The sequence below is a fragment of the Asterias amurensis genome, chromosome 8, assembly GCF_032118995.1.
Source record: "Asterias amurensis chromosome 8, ASM3211899v1".
NCBI classification, from domain to species: domain Eukaryota; kingdom Metazoa; phylum Echinodermata; class Asteroidea; order Forcipulatida; family Asteriidae; genus Asterias; species Asterias amurensis.
This window is the reverse complement of record NC_092655.1, coordinates 24,199,558-24,218,746: the sequence shown is the minus strand read 5'-3', so window position 1 is coordinate 24,218,746 and position 19,189 is coordinate 24,199,558. Positions and strand designations below refer to the sequence as shown.

Genomic DNA, 19,189 nt, shown 5'->3' with positions numbered 1-19,189 from the left:
CCACCCCGACCCCCTACGATCGAGCAAAATAAATAATGTCTTTGCCATTTATCTCAAATAGCGCCCTCAATTGACGTGTATTTATTAACAAGGTCGAAGGTTAATGTCATACATTCCACGTGAAACAATCATTGATCGCTACCCGACGGTGGTTCCTTACAGAATATTTGCAGAAATCTCGTAAAAATGCCGCTTGAATTTGAGATAGCTCCCGGTCGTATGATTGGAGGGGATCATCCATGCTTCGTTATTGCAGAGATTGGTCAAAACCATCAGGGAGACATCAAAATAGCAAAGCAAATGATTAAAATAGTAAAGGTAAACCAATTTGATTTTGATATTATATTAATTTATAATTGAGTTGACTTTCGGTGAAATTTGTTATTTAAATAGACTAACAAGGAGTTTGTCACACCTTAAACCAATCAGGCTCCCTGTGCGGAACTCCTGTGTCACTCAGTGCGTAAACGCATGGGTACAGGGTTCCAGATGGTTCCAGATGGTTCCAGCATGGTTCAAGGGAGTGCGGATAATCTTTTAATCATGTTAATAAGTGACTTCCCGGTCTCCCCACTCAGCCAGTGCAGTCCTCAGCCAGTCACTCACTCACTCATCCACAAAGTAAATTTAGGCTGAGTGAGTCATGCATGCATTACACAGGCACTCATCCAGTCAGCTAAAACTTCTCCTATCTAGACTTGAGAGACTTTATAATATAGTACTTTTTATTGGTAGCCTTTTATAAATAACCTACTCACTAGCGAAATTGAACTCTTTTTAATTGAAAAGCTGTTTTTCAATTAATTGTTGAAACTGAAATAAAGGAAAACAAAACAGTCGTAGGCCTAGTACTTATGAGTTAAATCTGTTAACTTGTTGAGTTAACTTTCAAACCTTATACCTGGCTACCACAAAGAAGAAAGCATCTTTGTTTCTGCTGTTTATTACATGTTTTAAGTTTAATACTAATACTTGGATGACTAACTAATGTACCTATAATATAAACACAAACTTTACAGTACAGAGCTGCAAATAAAAGTGAAACTTTCATATAAAACTTTGCATTTAGGATTGGGATCACAAGGAATAGCAATGTAAAGTATCAGAACATGGGTATTTGGAATACAGCAACAACACATAAAACAAACAAGTAAGAAAGAGGTTTTCAAAGGGCATTTAACCTAGGGTTTCTGACATATCAAAAGGAAAATTTCCTAAATAGTGATATCATTTGTGGTTTGTGTTTTTTTATTTTATCGTAGGAAGCAGGAGCCGACTGTGCAAAATTTCAGAAATCAGAATTACAATACAAGTTCAATAAAGCGGCTTTAGCTCGCCCTTACAAGTCCAAGAACTCCTTTGGAAAGACTTATGGAGAACATAAACGCTTCTTGGAGTTCAGTCATGATCAGTATCAAGAGCTGAAGGATTATGCAAAGGAAGTTGGCATCTACTTTACAGCATCGGGCATGGATGAGGTTTGTTAGAATAAAACAAATATTCACATCTTGTTATATCCTTGTAAACAATATTTGTGTTTAATTAGTAATAATAATAATAATAATAATAATAATAATAATAATAATATAATAACAAAATATAAACAAATATTAACAACATTAATAAGACTCCTTTTCTCAAGGATGCAAAGTGCTCAGAGAAATTACCAAGAAAAAACCAATAACAATGGGATGGAATCAGAAATCAAACCAAGTGGAAAACCACTGTCGGGCCCAGCCTGCAGCATTCAGGTAGAATGTCTATGTCAAGTTCATTGCCCAAAACACTGTCCTTAATAACTAATAAACTTTTAAATTACAAAGTCTAAACAAAATGCACTGGTCATGTTTACTTGTAAATGTGCCTGTTGTTTAATCAGGAAGGTAAAACTGGCTTGATTTTTCTTTTGTTTCAGGCGGCGATGGAGTTTTTGCATAAATTGGACGTTCCTTTCTTCAAAGTTGGCTCAGGTGATACCAACAATCTTCCATTTCTTACAAAATCTGCCAAGAAAGGTCGACCGATGGTGGTATCTTCTGGGATGCAATCCATGGATACAATGAAGAAGGTAAAACATGGACACACACTCAGAAAATAAACAAACAAACAAACAAACCTTATTACCAGTGGAGTCTGATACATATATACTAATGGTATTTATGTCCATGTAGGTTGGTCATATTGTCCTTTTATTTGGAGGACACCCTTTAAGCAGACATTACTGACCAACATAATGGAATCTCCTGGTCATATGACACTTATGTAAACCTTTTACAAACCTTTTATGATTGTAAAGTAGTCAACTAGTTCACATTATCTAGACCATCATCCAGACAATTGATTGCTGTGTGCTTTAATTTTATACTGTAAATTTAACCCTAGTTATCATACATTGTAACAGATGTCTATGGTTTTGAGCAACACCGGCAAAAACATCTGCTGTCAAATCAATATTCAAAGTAATTTTAACCTTTGGAACAAGAATGTTTCAGTGTGAATATTGTTTACTCTTCTTATCTCTTTGTATATTCCTACCATAAATGCATATACATGTATTATGTCAAGGCCTTAATTTTGCCAATGCCTAACACATTTTCGAAGGAAAGTTTCAGAAAAAAAGAAAACAAAATATGAAAACAAGTTGGTGTCCACTTCGAGTTAAGTATAATAAAAAATAGTTTTTAAAGGCAGTGGACACTATTGGTAACTGTCAAAGACTAGCATTCACAGTTTATGTATCTCAACATGTGCATAAAATAACCAACCTGTGAAAATTTGAGCTCAACCGGTCATCGAACTTCGAGATAATGAAAGAAAAAACACCCTTGTCACACGAAGTTGTGTGCGTTTAGATGGGTGATTTCGAGACCTCAAGTTCTAAACCCGAGGTCTCGAAATCAAATTCGTGGAAAATTACTTCTTTCTCGAAAACTATGGCACTTCAGAGGGAGCCGTTTCTCACAATGTTTTATACCATCAACCTCTCCCCGTTACTCTTCACCAAGAAAGGTTTTATGCTAATAAATATTTTGAGTAATTACCAATAGTGTCCACTGCCTTTAAGATTCCATTAAATGATGGCAAACTTCTATTATTATTTCTAGGTTTACCAAACCCTGAAAGTTGAGAATGTGAATTTCTGCATGCTACAATGCACCAGCGCCTATCCATTGGAGCCAGAAGATGTGCATCTTAGAATTCTTGAGGTAAAATTAAGATTTAATTCAACATCATTTCAAATTGGTCAGTGTAGTATTGGGCTGTCAATTTTCAACATAAATTTAGATTGGGTATTTAGAGTTAAGTGGTCTTCGTTGTCCAGAGGTTAAGAAGGTATAGTAACCTTGAAATATTATTGACAAAAACCCAGGGATATTTTGGGCATATTATCATATTTATTCTAATGTTGTACGTTTTGTTTTTATTTTGCAGGAATACAAGAAGGAGTTTCCAGACATTCCGATTGGTTATTCAGGTCATGAGAGTGGACAAACAATCACCCTAGGTGCCGTTGCTTTGGGAGCTAAAGTAATAGAGAGGCATATAACACTAGACAAAACCTGGAAGGGCAGTGACCACGAAGCGTCTTTAGGTGGGTTCAGTTTCAAATAGAAGAAATTGGGTGTATCTGAGAAATGGATTTTCGTTTGATCAATGTGTGTTTTACCATGTTGCTTTCATCTTAACTCTTTATTTTACAGAACCACATGAACTGAAGGAGCTTATCACAAAAATCAGGTTTCTTGAAAGAGCCTTGGGGTCAAGGGTTAAAGAGATGCGACAATGTGAGCTTGCTTGTCATAACAAGGTAAGAACCAACACAAAAAGAATCCATAATAAACCAAACAAATATAACAGAAACCAGCCATTGGAGAAACAGGTTTTAGAAAACTTAATTACACATCAAACTTTTCCCTGCGTTTATGTTAATAAATCAAAGTTCACATTTTGTATTGTAGGATTCCATTTGCATACTGTTGAATTAATTTTTTCTGTATAGCTTGGTAAGAGTGTAGTTGCTGCAAAGGACATCCCAGAAGGGACCATTCTTACTGAAGATATGCTGACTGTGAAAGTTGCAGAACCTAAGGGCTATGCTCCGGAAAACATCTATGACTTGATTGGTCAGAAAACATTAAAAGCTTTTGAATATGATGATTCAGTTCAGGAGGAAGATGTTACTAAAGCTTAGTGACAATAATACAACGCCATAATCTCTTCAATAATGGAGGTATTATTCAAACGAATGAAATCTTTCAATTTTTTAAGTAGAGTGAGAATGATATAAATATTGTTATACTTATCTAGTAAGGAATGATATATAAAATGCATATTTTGTTTGCAGTAGTGTTTGATTCTTTAGTGTGAATGCTTAGTGCATTATCTCGAATAGACCAGGTGTATATTTATTGGGTCACTTTTCCTTAAGTGCCTTGAGATAATTTATTTGGCAACTCATTATTACAGAGACTTCAGTGACAGTCATTCCTACTTTCAAAATGGCTTTCATTGTTTTAGTTTGGTGTTAATCCGTCAAGGGGTGTGCATTGGTGTACTTGGCACACACAATAAATGTACAGTAAATGTATTATGTGATTGACGTGTGCTTTGAATTGGACATTATTTTCTTATTGTCATTCAACTACTAAGTAGATTTCTACTTAAACACAAGTATTTCAAATGAGTTAATCAACCATTATTTTGCTGCAATTCAAATTCACAGAAATGTGCACTATTTAAAACTGAATTTACTAATTATTATTGATGAGAAAACAGAATAAGCCGTTGCAAACTTTTTACAAACCAAAAGGACCTATTCTGTATAAATGCAAAGTAATAGTTAATGGCCCGACATTTCAACCCTTGTTGAGTCTTTCTCGAAGGGGTTGAGGGAAGGGCTGGTTTTACTACAAGAAGTTGGAAACAAAGGACACCAAGGGTGGGAAGAGGGAGAAAAGTAATTAATTAGTGAATGAAGCATACTAAGAAGGGAGGATATGTATACCCCTATGTGGTAAAAGGCCACAGACAAATACATTGGTCATTTCCTTCTTGGATGTTTAGACCATGGGTTTGAATTGTCTGAAGGCACACAGAGAGACTGTTTCCGATAAAGACTCTGCTAGGGTCGATATGTACTTTAGGCAATTATAATTTATGTTAAAAATATTTTAGTAGCATGTGCCACTAATAGCTTAAACATCTGTCGAAGTTGTGTTTTTTTAGTTTGCATAATAGAAACCCCACCAGATAAATAAACATGTTTTTTCCAGGATTTTAGTTATGTACAAAATATATTATTTGCAATTATTAACGAAAACAAACAAAGATGAAAGCTTTCTGATTCTAATGAACAATTGTTTCATCTGAAATATTGTCAAATCAGAGGAAATAGAATTCAAGTTGAATGAAGCTTGTTATGAGCGTACACACAATCTCTAACAATACCAAAACGCGGTTTTTATCTTCATTTAAAACGTGTTCAATTCGATGTCATTTCCACAGATTGATCAATGTGTTTAAAGAAAGAAACAATATATTAATAAGTTATGCTGTCCCTTTACTTTCTATATTCAAACACAATGGTCTCATCATTAACTCAAAAGTAAAGTTACTTCTAAAATAACCAAGATTGTAGATGAGAAGGGAAATTGGAATAATCATTAAATCTATTCTGAAATTATACTTGATGTCGTAATTGCCTCATTTTGTTGGTACAGTCTCGTATTGGAAAAGTTAAGAAACATGGGTGGGTTTGTTGGATTGTCCTTTCCGCATAAATCTGTATAATTAGAACTCTAGTAATGTGAGGCAGCGATTGAAAGACAAATCAAGTATAAGAAAGATAAAATCGCGTTGCAGCCCTCACTTTTGAAGGAGGCACTATGGATGATGTAACAATAATGTATAGGACTTATTGCCATCTTGAAGATGCAAGGTATTGATTCATAAATCACTCATGGTTATTAAAGGAACACGTTGCCTTGGATCGGACGAGTTGGTCTATAAAAAGCGTTTTGTAACCGTTTGTTATAAAATGCATATGGTTCGAAAGATGTAAAAGTAGAATACAATGATCTACACAAATATGCCTCGAAATTGCGTGGTTTTCTTTTTACCTCGTCCAATAACACGGTCGGCCATTTATGGGAGTCAAAGTTTTGACTCCCATAAATAGCCGACCGTGATAGTTCGCGACGTAAAAGGAAAACCGTACAGTTTTGAGTGATGCTTGTGTGGATCATTATATTCTACTTTTAAAACATCTTTCTAACCATATCCATTTCATAACAAACGGTTTCAAACGCTTTTTATAGACCAACTCGCCCGATCCAAGGCAACGTGTTCCTTTAATATCAGCTGCTAGTAAAATACTGCTAATTTGATCAAATCATTATACAATACAAGACTGTGATTGGAGCGTAACGCAAAGTGTCACCAGAAACTTTCCTGCATTAAGATCAAGTTATTAAACACATTCGAGTGTTTTTTAAAAGAATATCACTTAAAATCGCCTTTTGTTGCGCTATAGGAACATACAAAGTGAATTGGCAGAACCTATAGTAGTCCAAAATTAAGAGAAAACTTGTCAACAAACAGTCCTCGCAAACGGGGAAAATATCACAAATCACTTCCTTGGGGACATTTGATGCCCTTGTTTAAATTTAGATTCCCTTACAAATTATTTCGAGAAGACCCACTTTCTGATGACATTAATTTTGATTATTTCTTTTTTTAAGTTCGCCTAGTAATAAAGAATTGTACACCACTGTTTATATAATTATAAAGTGAGTGTATCTAAACCTTTAGCAGTTTACGCCCTCTAGCGGTGTTATAACAGAGGGCATGCTGCTATTAAAGGTGTGGATGCTCGGACGGCATTTTCTTGATGAAAATACGTGACAATTTCTTTTAAATGTTTTCTCTACAAGTACACACTATATTCAGCTGAAATTTCCACAGGTGAATTTAATATTATTTTCATAATTGAAAATTAATAATTGGCCAATAAATTAGCATGAAGTTGACAAAAACAGTCTAAGACTTTACCTTTAATTCCTGAACTTTGAAGGTCTATATGTTTCGTACACTCAGACATGTTACAAAGGTAAAGGAATATAAAATATACCTTACATTACAACACACTTTATGCACTAACTTTGTTTTAATTCGTTCATTATTATGAATCTTAAAGTATAGTCCTAGCCGCCTAAAACATAGCCTTTAGTCAAGGCGCACGCGGCACACCGGATGGCACGCACAACCAGCCTTGACTAAAGGCTACCTAAAACATAACGTTCAACAATGGGAGTTGTTGTAATTTAAAGCTTGTAACTTAAAACAAAATGTTGTGGTGGGTGACTATTTTAAAAAGTCTTGAAGCTTTATTGTGTGCATGTGATCTAAATTGAGGGGCACATGGGAGCTAGGGTCCCCACAGCTCCACCATTTTAATAATAATAATAATAATATGAAACATTTATATAGCGCTCTACGGAGAACAGAGCGCTTTACATGAGACTATGACAACAAAACAAAAGAAAAACAAACAAACTAGGATGGGTGGGGAAAAAGAAATGTCTTGAGGAGGCTTTTGAATACAGGCAACGAGATCGCCTCTCTCAGACCCGCGGGGAGCTCATTCCATTTTATAGCTCCATGGCCCCACCCACGTCTACGCCACTCCAACATTAAATACTTGTTCGACAGTCTGAACTCCATGCGCATTCTTTTACATTATTCGTTTATGTGAATCTTAAAGCCATTTGACACTTTCGGTAATCAGTATTGTCCAAAGGCCCACACTTCGTGTATCACAACTGAAAAATAACAAACCTGTGAAAATTTAAAGCTCAATCGGTCATCGGAGTCAGGAGAAAATAACGGGGAAAAACCGACCCTTGTTTCCGCACGTTTCGCCGTGTCATGACATGTGTTTAAAAATAAATCCGTAATTCTCGACAACGAGAATTGATAATTGTTTTAATGTTTTCTCGAAAAATAATGCATTTCATGAAATAATATTTCAAGAGAAGTCTTTCACCATTACCTTCTGTAAACCCTGTAAGTTATTTGTAAGTTCTGTGAACTTTTTTCTGTACCGAAAGTGTATAATAGCTTTAAAGCTAATGCATGCGTTTAATTTAACTTTGAAGAACAGACAAATTTGAGGCTCTCTGTTTGTATGTACATGCAGTTTACAACACGTTGTCAGTCCATACATCCAAGAGAAAAAAACCAACACGCAATTATGTGCATCAAAAAGCCTAAATGAACAATTAATTAGTCGCTGCTGTTTAATTAGAATGTGTGAAAAGGAGTACGTGTGTGGATCAAGCTGTTAATCATAAAACCGCACAGGTCGACGAAGTGCGGTGGTGCATGGGGAAACTGGATCATACAGGAGCAACTATACTCATAGAACAGTTGGTATGACACACTGATCTAGAATTGCAAAGGTCGTGGGTTCGAATCCCACCCGAGTAATTATGCCTGTGATTTGTTAACTTAGTGTACATAACAGGTGTATATGAGTAAAAATAAAGTTTATATATGAAACAATAGTTATATTCCCAAAATCCAACCATTGTAGCCGAACTGAGGCCACCGTTTCCGTAACTATAGCACAACCTTAAAAATGAGGACACGTCTAATAACCAGGCTGCCAATTAAACCATACACAGTGTGTATAAAGGCAACCCCCAATAACGAGGTCCACTTCTATAATTGCCACTGTCGAGTATGGTCCAAAGAGGTTATAATGGTACCAAGAGTACATGAAGTCATAGAAATATCAGTAAAACCAACTAAAACATGGGATACTAAAACAAACAAACAAACAAACCAAAGTGTTGTAAAATCTTCCATTATCTGCCGATCTAGCCTTGGCTATGTTCCAATTTCCAATCCAAGTAGATCCTTTATCCTTTCTATTCTCCATTGTTCACTCATCAGCCTTCAATTTCTCATTATTGATTTTGTTTGTGCTGTAATTTTTGCCAGACAAGGTACTCGACCATGAAGTTGAACAGTATTGGTCTTTTCATTGAAAGGGGGGGGGGGGGGGGGGGGTAGAGATCAACATTAGAAATGAAGGATTATATTGGATGGAGCTAAGGAGGGGCAGGAATATACAATTAATATCGACGAGGAATATTAAGATAAGTCCAGTCCAAGGGTTTGTGTTTTGTTTATTTGGAAACAAACTCCAGGAAAACAAACAAACTCCAGATATTGAAAAAGTTGCTAATTCCCGACTCTCTGAAATTCGTGTTTCTCCATCCGCAAAAAAAAATATATAATAGAATACAAATAGCGTAGGCCATGTAGGCCTACCCTTGTCATTGTATGTGTACATCTTGAAAGAAGAAGGAAAATGATAAAAATAAAAAAATAAATCCACTATAATTATTGTAAAACGGAAACTGGTGATTACATGTGATTTCTAAAAAAATAAGCTTAGGCCTAATTTGTTTGAGTGGAGCTTGCCACAAATCTGTTGACAACACAGCGACTTCAACACAAACCCATCCGGACCTACTCCTGGCGGAATCCCCTCAAGGAAATAACATCCAAAATAGGTTGATATATGATTATTTTCCACGCTATATGTTCCTAAAGATACAACACGACTATCACCCACTCGAACCTCAACAACCCTTCTGTAAATCCTACATTGCAAACCCTTAAATGTTCTAAACTAATTACACAGTTATTGAAAAGCTTTGAAGGTAAAGTTCGATTTTTTTATCGGAAAACAAATGGCGCTCGACATATATTTTAGGTTAATATGAAGGCGTTCTTTTCTCCTAGATCACCTTCTGACGAGGTCAAGTCCCCAACATCTCACTCAAATAAGTAATTAGGACAACCTGTCACACTCTAGTAATTAATTTAGGAGCTTGTTTGCAACCAAGTACAGTATATCTTAACTACGACAACACTAGTGTCATATTAAAGGAGACTTGGCACCACCCAAACAATTATGAGCCCAGAGCTTTGCTTACTTCAAAATACACATAATCTCAGATAATATTACGTCAGAAAATTCGTTTTTCGTTATCATACGATACCAGTAATCTATGGTAATAACAACCTCGCTCCCAGCCCTATTGCCATCGAGTATTGTTTGTATGATACTGTTGTTTACGTGGGAAACAAGGTGGGTCTAACGAGGTGACAGTAAGTTTTGTTTACGGTACATCAACAGACATTCATTAAACCACCATCCCGTAGACAATTCTACAGACATTAGTTTCTTTGTGAAAAATAAACCAAATCAACAAAGTTGGAATGAAACGTGAGGTGTGTGATTAATTCAACATGTTGAACATTGAGTTCATATCAGAACATCTCAGACTACATTTACAATGTGTGATATTAAGAGTTGGCCAGGAGAGTTTAGATATATAGATTGCAATGATTTAACCACACGGCCTACGGTGTAATGGAAAGGCCATCGGCATGTCGGAATCCCTGGGGTTATTCCTGTAGGTAGTGTCAGCAATAAACCCGACCACACGGGCACGACTCCCTTTACCCACGATTCACACTATCTGTTTCTTATTGTACGGACAATAACCTCACCCTCCGTAGCGCATTATATTCATATCAGAGATATGTGTTAGCCTTAAACCTGACATGTCGTCGTTTCTATCAGATAGTACCGTGTCATGAAAATACATAGCGACCAATGCATTACTAAATAATGTCTATTTCCTTAATGATCCTAACCATCTCAAACATTCATGGGAGAAATAATTACTCTGCTAAAGGAAGGTTCACATAAGAACATCGGTTCAATGGTTTATGATTTATAAAATGTTATCATTCAAATCGTTCCACTCTCTACGACATTATAATCATCAACATTCTTTGCTCGGGAAAGACATGTTTAACTTGTAACATCGACAAATTCCTACCATTGCCAAGAATAAAGGAGTTAAGATATTCATTTTCAAAGCCACCCCCTCTAGTAAATACAAATCACTAATTTGTTCACACCTTGACTAATTGCTCCTTCTACTAAAAGGGGGTGTGGCTTGTAGCCCTATATCATTCAATAATGTTCTCCAATCATGGATCTGCAAATCAAGATCAAATACAAAAGCCGCCAACATACGTCCAGCTGATGACTTGACACCAGGGTACTACGTGCACTGCGTGTAGTTTATGACACTTATGGACATCTATTTAATTATTAATTTCTAGTGTTATTCTTGCCTTTATGGAGAGACATATTACCCGGGGTCGATGGCTTATCAGAGATAGAGCTCGTCTATACACTGGCCAGTATCATAGACTTTATACTGAAAGCGCATTAAATCCCAAGGAGCTTCCAAAAGTCTCTTGAAGAATTCAACTCTGCAGGCAAGAGGCATTTCGGTGTACACGGAGAGGATGGGAGGAGGAGAATTATTCTAAGGAGTTCAGTTGTGATTTCAAAGAAAAGACATAATCAATAAATAATCATCGTCAGAAATGCCCGACGGTACAATCGTACCATATAAAATACTCAACTGCAATACTTTGATGTAATTTATTCACCAAAGAAAATCTGAACTAATTGTTTATACACCCTTGTTTACATAAGTTTAATGATGATTGTCGTGTAAATTTTTTTTTTTAAAGAAATGAGTTAGTTTCACAATAATTATCTGACGAAAGAAAAACCATAAATTAAGTTCCCTTTTTACTGTTCAACCGTTAAGAAGATGCAACAAGTATAATTTGAAATGCTGTTTATGGATAATTACCTTCATCATCATTAAATTGTCTGAGTCTTCAGCATTGGTACTTTATTCACAAAAGAAAACATCCCCATTGACTAAAGAGGTGCAGTGCGTTTCATCTTACACATTGTTTCATTTATTTGATATTTTGTTGCGGTTCTGATTCAAGCAAACAGAAGAATTAGAGCTGAGCAGAGACGATGATTAAGTCCATGCTAATTAAGAACCCAGAAGAGTTTAAACCCAAAATTATAATAAAGTTATCTGGTTTTATACAGCTTAAAGTTGCTGATGACCACTAATTATTCAAATTGACAAAGTCAAGTCTAATCACTCTGGGCAGTTCATAATTCCACATGAAATTCAAATTAGTATTCCTATTAGGATTCATATCCCTTTAATAAAGTAAACAGGTTGATGCCTGCTTATTTTAGAAAGCCCTGATGGGACAGGATATCCGCTACTTCATTGTTTGTTTGCTTTACATATTCCTCTGGGCTTCTATTTAAAAATAATAAATGGTCGATAATGTGCGCGAAGACATTAAGGGTGTTTGAACTCAAAATCTCTTGATTCAATATGTTTAACGGAAGGTGAAGTGGTTCACATAGTTTAGCACTCCTGGATAACCGTATTATAAGATTGTAGAAATAATCAAATTTGAAGAAGTTCCTACTGCGTGATAATGTCTTTAATAAAAACAAACTTCTTATTTATTGTAGCCTATATTTGGGTTTCTCATTTACTGTTCAGAGCAATAAGACAAAATATAATCACTAATCTTAACACAGGCTATCTTTCCTAAAATGTGTGATAAAACTCTAAAGTGTGATGTGGGGGGGGGGGGTAGCTTGTGTTGGAATTTTAATGAAACATAAAGCAACCACGTCCGCCATTTTTTCTGAAAAGAAAATTGATTCTTTAAGGAAATCTTTGTTCTTTTCGACCAAAGAAAGTGCGTTTTCCGATCGGTCTTGACCTTGTGTGGCAGCGAAGACACCGGTAAGACATCTTGGCTACCCATGACTCAAGAGATAAAATCAATCTCATAAGCCAGAGGGGGCCAAGCCCCTGAAAACGAGGTTATTTCAGTAGCTCAGTTTAAATCAATGATGATTATGTTCAAGCCTGGTGGTCTAAACATGAAAACCAAATCAAGCTGCAACTAGATTACACCGGGGCCTGGACTGTAGTATTCAATGCATTCTCTTCTATTATCACATCCACTCCAGGAGTCCTTATGTATATATTTTGACTGTAAGCAATAATAGGATTGGCAGTAACGGAGCGATTTTTGTCTCCAATCTGCATTCCAATCTTAACGGTAGAGATAGCTTGCTGGTCAGATGTTACTGTCGTAGCCAGGTGTCAACGCAATTTCCAACAGTGTCAAACAGTAAATACGTTATGTCGCGTACAACAATTAAAATATAGATTATTAATGAAACAAACGTTTATTGCAGTGAGATAATGTAAAAACGTCAACTAAAACTAGAAAATAAATAAACATTCTCCCAATCAATCAAGCTGAAATAATAGTCCAAATCATCTTAGAAATCAACAATTGAACAATGACAGTATTATCTGAATAATCAAAGTACACAATCAACTACAAGTTTGAATTCCTACTCAAGTCAATCAGTAGCTTCCTGTAATTGTAATTTATTATGTTATCACGAGAGGTAACGTGATAGTGTCAATGCCATTGAGTTACCACCTGATACACAAAAGCCCTTTGTGAAATATAGCTATTAGTTTGATTTGACGACGACAGTTCATTTCCAGTCTCACTAGCAATGCCAATCAATGGCACCACATTAATTCAAGAGACTCTCTAAAAATCCCCTACTTTGGGGTCATCCTGACCGACTATAGTGCTGTACAAATCAGACTCGCTTGGTTGGCGACAAACTCCAAGTCCTTCAGAGGAGCTCAGGCGGCAAATGAGATTGCGCTGTGGTGAAATAACACGCAAATTAAGCAGTCTGTATGCAAGCCATCGTTCCTCATCCCAGCCTAGAAAGCCGCTCCGTTGGCCGGCCGGCACACTCGCAAGAGATCGGTTTGAATCTATCATCAACGGTCGTCCTAACTGCGGCCATTACAGCAAGAAGTAGAGAAACTCAAAATACCAACATTTCTGAATTATAGATTTGATGAGTTATATATGGAGAGTTTTGAGAGAAGATAAAGATCTGTGTCGTGCGGGATCTGAAAGTTTATCTTATAGGTTATTAAGATAAGAGGACTGTCATGGATGTTCATTTCACCATCAGCTAATTGCAAGGAAGATAATGATCAACGATAAAACGCTTGTAAATCATTATCAAAACATTACTAAATAATGTTTCCATGTCCAGCATTATCTTTGGTATAAATACTTAGAAAAAAAGGATTTGTTAATGACTTTTCAAATACAAAAATAGCACATGGTTGACGTCTCGGGGTGAATTCTTATCTCTATCGAATTAGGCTACATTATGAAAAGGAAATCCGATTAACCGATAAACGAAAATCCAGACACGCCACATGCCCTTTTTTATCATGATCACTTTGGCACATGGAAAAGCCATCATCTAAGTTATGCATGATTCAAACAACTTAGCCAACTACCATATATGAAAGTCAACATGAAATCCACATGAGTGACCGTCGACCAGAGAAAGTAGGAATATTTAAAGACAAACTTTCGCCGAACACAACCGCGATTGTTTAAAGCAAGAAAAGAAGTAGGTCTCCCAATAAACATTATTTCAAATAATTGGCCTTTAGTTGGGCCTGGCTTTTTAAGCTAGGATCAGGTTCCACCAAGGCAAACAACACAAAATGCTCAAAGACAGAGAGTGCACTAGTCTGACCTTGCTTTAGCTAGGATCAGGAACCAAGAAGGCAAACAACACACATGCTCAAAGACAGAGTGTGCCCTATTCTGACCTTGCTTTAGCTAGATCAGGAACCAAGAAGGCAAACAACACACATGCTCAAAGACAGAGTGTGCCCTAGTCTGACCTTGTTTTAGCTAGGATCAGGAACCAAGAAGGCAAACAACACACATGCTCAAAGACAGAGTGTGCCCTATTCTGACCTTGCTTTAGCTAGATCAGGAACCAAGAAGGCAAACAACACACATGCTCAAAGACAGAGTGTGCCCTATTCTGACCTTGCTTTAGCTAGATCAGGAACCAAGAAGGCAAACAACACACATGCTCAAAGACAGAGTGTGCCCTAGTCTGACCTTGCTTTAGCTAGGATCAGGTTCCACCAAGGCAAACAACACACATGCTCAAAGACAGAGTGTGCCCTAGTCTGACCTTGCTTTAGCTAGATCAGGAACCAAGAAGGCAAACAACAAACATGCTCAAAGACAGAGTGTGCCCTAGTCTGACCTTGTTTTAGCTAGATCAGGAACCAAGAAGGCAAACAACAAACATGCTCAAAGACAGAGTGTGCCCTAGTCTGACCTTGCTTTAGCTAGGATCAGGAACCAAGAAGGCAAACAACACACATGGTTAAGGGCTGATAGTGTTACTGTTGGACCTTGCTTAGCTAAGACCAGGAATCGAGAAGGCAAGGCGAACACTACACACTTGATAAAATGCAGAGAGTGCCCTAGTTGGACCTTGCTTAGCTAAGGTCAAGAACCAAGAAGGCGAACAACACACATGCATAAGGGCTGATAGTGTTACTGTTAAATCTTGCTTAGCTAAGATCAGGAACATAGAAGGCAAGGCGAACAACACACTTGAAAAAATGCCGAGAGTGCCCTAGTTGGACCTTGCTAAGCTAAGGTCAAGAACCAAGAAGGCGACAACACACATGCTTAAGGGCTGATAGTGTTACTGTTAAATCTTGCTTAGGTCAAGAACCAAGAATGCGAACAACACACACGCTTAAGGGCTGATAGTGTTACTGTTGGACCTTGCTAAGCTAAGGCCAAGAACCAAGAAGGCAAGGCGAACAACTACTTGATAAACAGCAGAGAGTGCCCTAGTTGGACCTTAGTTGGAACTTAGATCAGGAACCAAGAAGGCGAACAGACCACACTTAGATCAGGAACCAAGAAGGCGAACAGGCCACACTTAGATCAGGAACCAAGAAGGCGAACAGGCCACACTTAGATCAGGAACCAAGAAGGCGAACAACACATATGGGAAGCCGATAGTGCTACTGTTGGACCTTGCTTATAGCTAAGGTCAAGAACCAAGAAGGCGAACAAGACACACTTAGATCAGGAACCAAGAAGGCGAACAAGCCACACTTAGATCAGGAACCAAGAAGGCGAACAAGCCACACTTAGTTCAGGAACCAAGAAGGCGAACAACACATATGCGAAGCCGATAGTGCTACTGTTGGACCTTGCTTATAGCTAAGGTCAAGAACCAAGAAGACGAACAAGCCACACTTAGATCAGGAACCAAGAAGGCGAACAAGCCACACTTAGATCAGGAACCAAGAAGGCGAACAACACATATGCGAAGCCGATAGTGCTACTGTTGGACCTTGCTTAGCTAAGGTCAAGAACCAAGAAGGCGAACAAGCCACATGCTCAAAGGCAGAGTGTGCCTGATGTGGATCTGGATATATTATACTCCGATAAAAACGGATACCCGCATCGCATCAGAGTTTTATGACCTGACCAATGACCTAGTGGAAATGTCTAAATAAAGTGAGCTTTAATCGCTGTCTTGAAGGCTTTATAATCGTTTAAATATAATATATTGTGGGGGAGTACATTCCAGTGTGGCTTTAAGTTGCATGAGTGAGAGTGGACAAGCTAAGACAAGGAACCAAGAAGGCAAACAACACAAATGATCAAAGGCAAAGTGTGCCCTGTTGGGCTTTGCTAAGCTACAGTTTGACCAGAAGTGGATATTCCTGTATGGGCGTGGTATTCCTAAATAAGGATGATTGGCAGTTATTATGCATTCAGAGTATTCCAGTATTGGGATGGATACTTTGAAGGGGGTAGGTCGGATGCTGTGTAGAATATTGTAGTGTGAGTGGGTGGTGTATTGTTGATTCAGCATCCTCTGGTGTACCTCAATTATGGATGTCAGTGAACCAAGTCGATGGGCTACGATACACATGCTTACTTTGATTCAATTTAGGACTATATTACATTTGGTTTCTTATTCATGGAGTAAAAGACTTCTTTCTTGAAACATGTTGCATTTGACATTTATCTCCTGCTTCTGGGTGAGAGAATATTGGGTAAGTACAATGTATGTCTTAAAAGACACGAAGCTATAGCGGCTGTTACGAGTCGTATACTTTGAGGTTGACTTCGATATAAGGTGACATGTTAATAATAGACAATGCGGCCTTAAAGACACTTGCGCTGTTGGTAATTGCCAAAGACCAGTCTTCTCACTAGGTGTATCTCAACATATGCATAAAATAACAAACCTGTTAAAATTTGAGCTCAACCGGTCATCGAAGTTTGGCCGTAGAAGTTGCGAGATAATAATGGAAGAAAAACAGACAGAAAATCTAATTCTAAGGTCTCGTAATCAAATTCAAATTATTTTAATGGAAAATTACTACGTTACTTCAGAGGGAGGCGTTTTTCACAATGTTTTATACTACCAACAGCTCCCCATAACTCGACTTACCAGGTAAGGTTTTATGTTGATATTGAGTAGGCCTAATTTTAGTGTCCATTGCCTTTAAGGTGTTATTTCAAGTTATTCCTTCATTTTAAAAGGTTGCGTCTATTTCCTTTCTTTATAATAAAAAAGAGGTCCATTTTATCAAGGTAAAAGCTTCTTACAGAAACATCTCTTTATTCTCCTATGAAAGCAACATTTCATTTTTCCTTTACAGAGTTGTTTTTTGCCGTTCTTCTTGTGACGTCACATGACACCTACACCATTTTGTTGAGGGAGTTAATTCATTTATGGCTGCTTGGCCATTAGCAGGCACCAATGGGATTAGTGTGGGGTTTGACGCTTCGCCTAGAGACCTTGCCAGCCTCTTGGTTTAACCATCGGACTCCGGCCTCTAATCCTAGTAACTCAATCTATATACTCTCTACTAAAATCAGACTATAACATCTAAACGTTCCCTATAGGGAGATCAGTGGACTAAGTATATGACTCGAAGGAATTGATGTAAGGTCATTTTAAACACTATCTGTAAATTGTATTCGGTTTAGATAGTTTCATAGTAGAAGTCTTCAAATTAAGAATAATGAATGATTTCAGATAAGGTGTAGTGAATAGGTTTAGTGAGTCAAATAACGATTACACATTGTGGCATTTAATATCGCTTTGCCTTCAGTATACTCAGCAGGTGGCTTACACTACACCTCTTGTATTAATCAAGTTGGGAGCAATTAGATTTAAAGTCACACCTACTCATGTGCCTAGTCAATTTGATTTTGTATTACAGTAAAGTAAAACATCTCATTTTAATAGCATGATCACATATGAAAGATAGACGTCCTCCTCCACTTTATTCATAATAATTTATGATATTGTATCATCTCTGAAAATAGCTGGAGTCACAAGAGTGACATAAGTGCTTGTAACCCTCAAAGGGAAATGCGCTTTATGGGCCACGCAGGAACCTCATATCATTTCCATATAAATATGATCCTGAATTATTCACATTGACTTCGGGTTGACTTATTCAAATTGAGAACTAAATGGTATTTGGGTGTAAATAAAAGTGACGTATAATATTTACACTTGACGTACCATGGCACGTAAAATGTAAATATACGTCACACTTTACGTACCATGGCACGTAAAGTGTAAATACACGTCAGTGACCATTCTTTACACGTAAATATCATTTAGTTCTCAATTTGAATAAGTCATGTACAACAGCTGGTACAAATATTGATAGAGAGAGAAACATACGGTCCCAGATATACAAATCAAAGGTTAATTGGTGTGTATTTATTAGTGGAGTTAATTAAGAAAACGTATACGTAATACGTGGCCTAGAATAATATCACTGAAAACTATTAAAACTCATAGACAAATTCAAACCTTGGCATTGACCTTTAAGTAACTACGCCCTCTAAAAAATATATGTTTAGATTGATTTATTAAGAACCTTGTTATTCAAATAACTTTATTTTATAAATTGATTGCACCTGTGTGGCATTGATGATGATAACTTGAAACACAAAAACATTATGACTTTCACCGTGGTAACGTTACATACGACAGAGTAAAAAGAAGAAGAGACGAACACAATTAAAGGCAGTGGACACTATTGGTAATTACTCAAAATAATTATTAGCACAAAACCTTACTTGGTGACGAGTAATGGGGAGAGGTTGATAAAATAAAACATTGTTTCCTCTGACGTTATGTATAGTTTTCGAGAGAAGTAATTCTTCACGAATTTGATTTCAGGACCTCAGATTTAGAATTTGAGGTCTCGAAATCAACCATCCAAAAGCACACAACTTCGTGTGACGAGGGTGTTTTTTCTTGCATTAGTAT

The 19,189-nt window shown here is 37.0% G+C and overlaps 1 protein-coding gene across 1 annotated transcript; it reads left to right on the top strand.

The window, feature by feature from the left end:
- The first annotated feature begins 98 nt into the window (after nt 1-98).
- Nucleotides 99-5,685, top strand: LOC139941046 (N-acetylneuraminate-9-phosphate synthase-like). The gene is made up of 7 exons (XM_071937459.1): nt 99-318; nt 1,263-1,478; nt 1,916-2,068; nt 3,105-3,206; nt 3,433-3,592; nt 3,702-3,808; nt 4,001-5,685. Exons 1-7 carry the CDS (start codon nt 187-189, stop codon nt 4,190-4,192), a joined length of 1,062 nt encoding a protein of 353 aa, XP_071793560.1. The 5' UTR covers nt 99-186; the 3' UTR covers nt 4,193-5,685.
- Nucleotides 5,686-19,189: the final 13,504 nt, after the last annotated feature.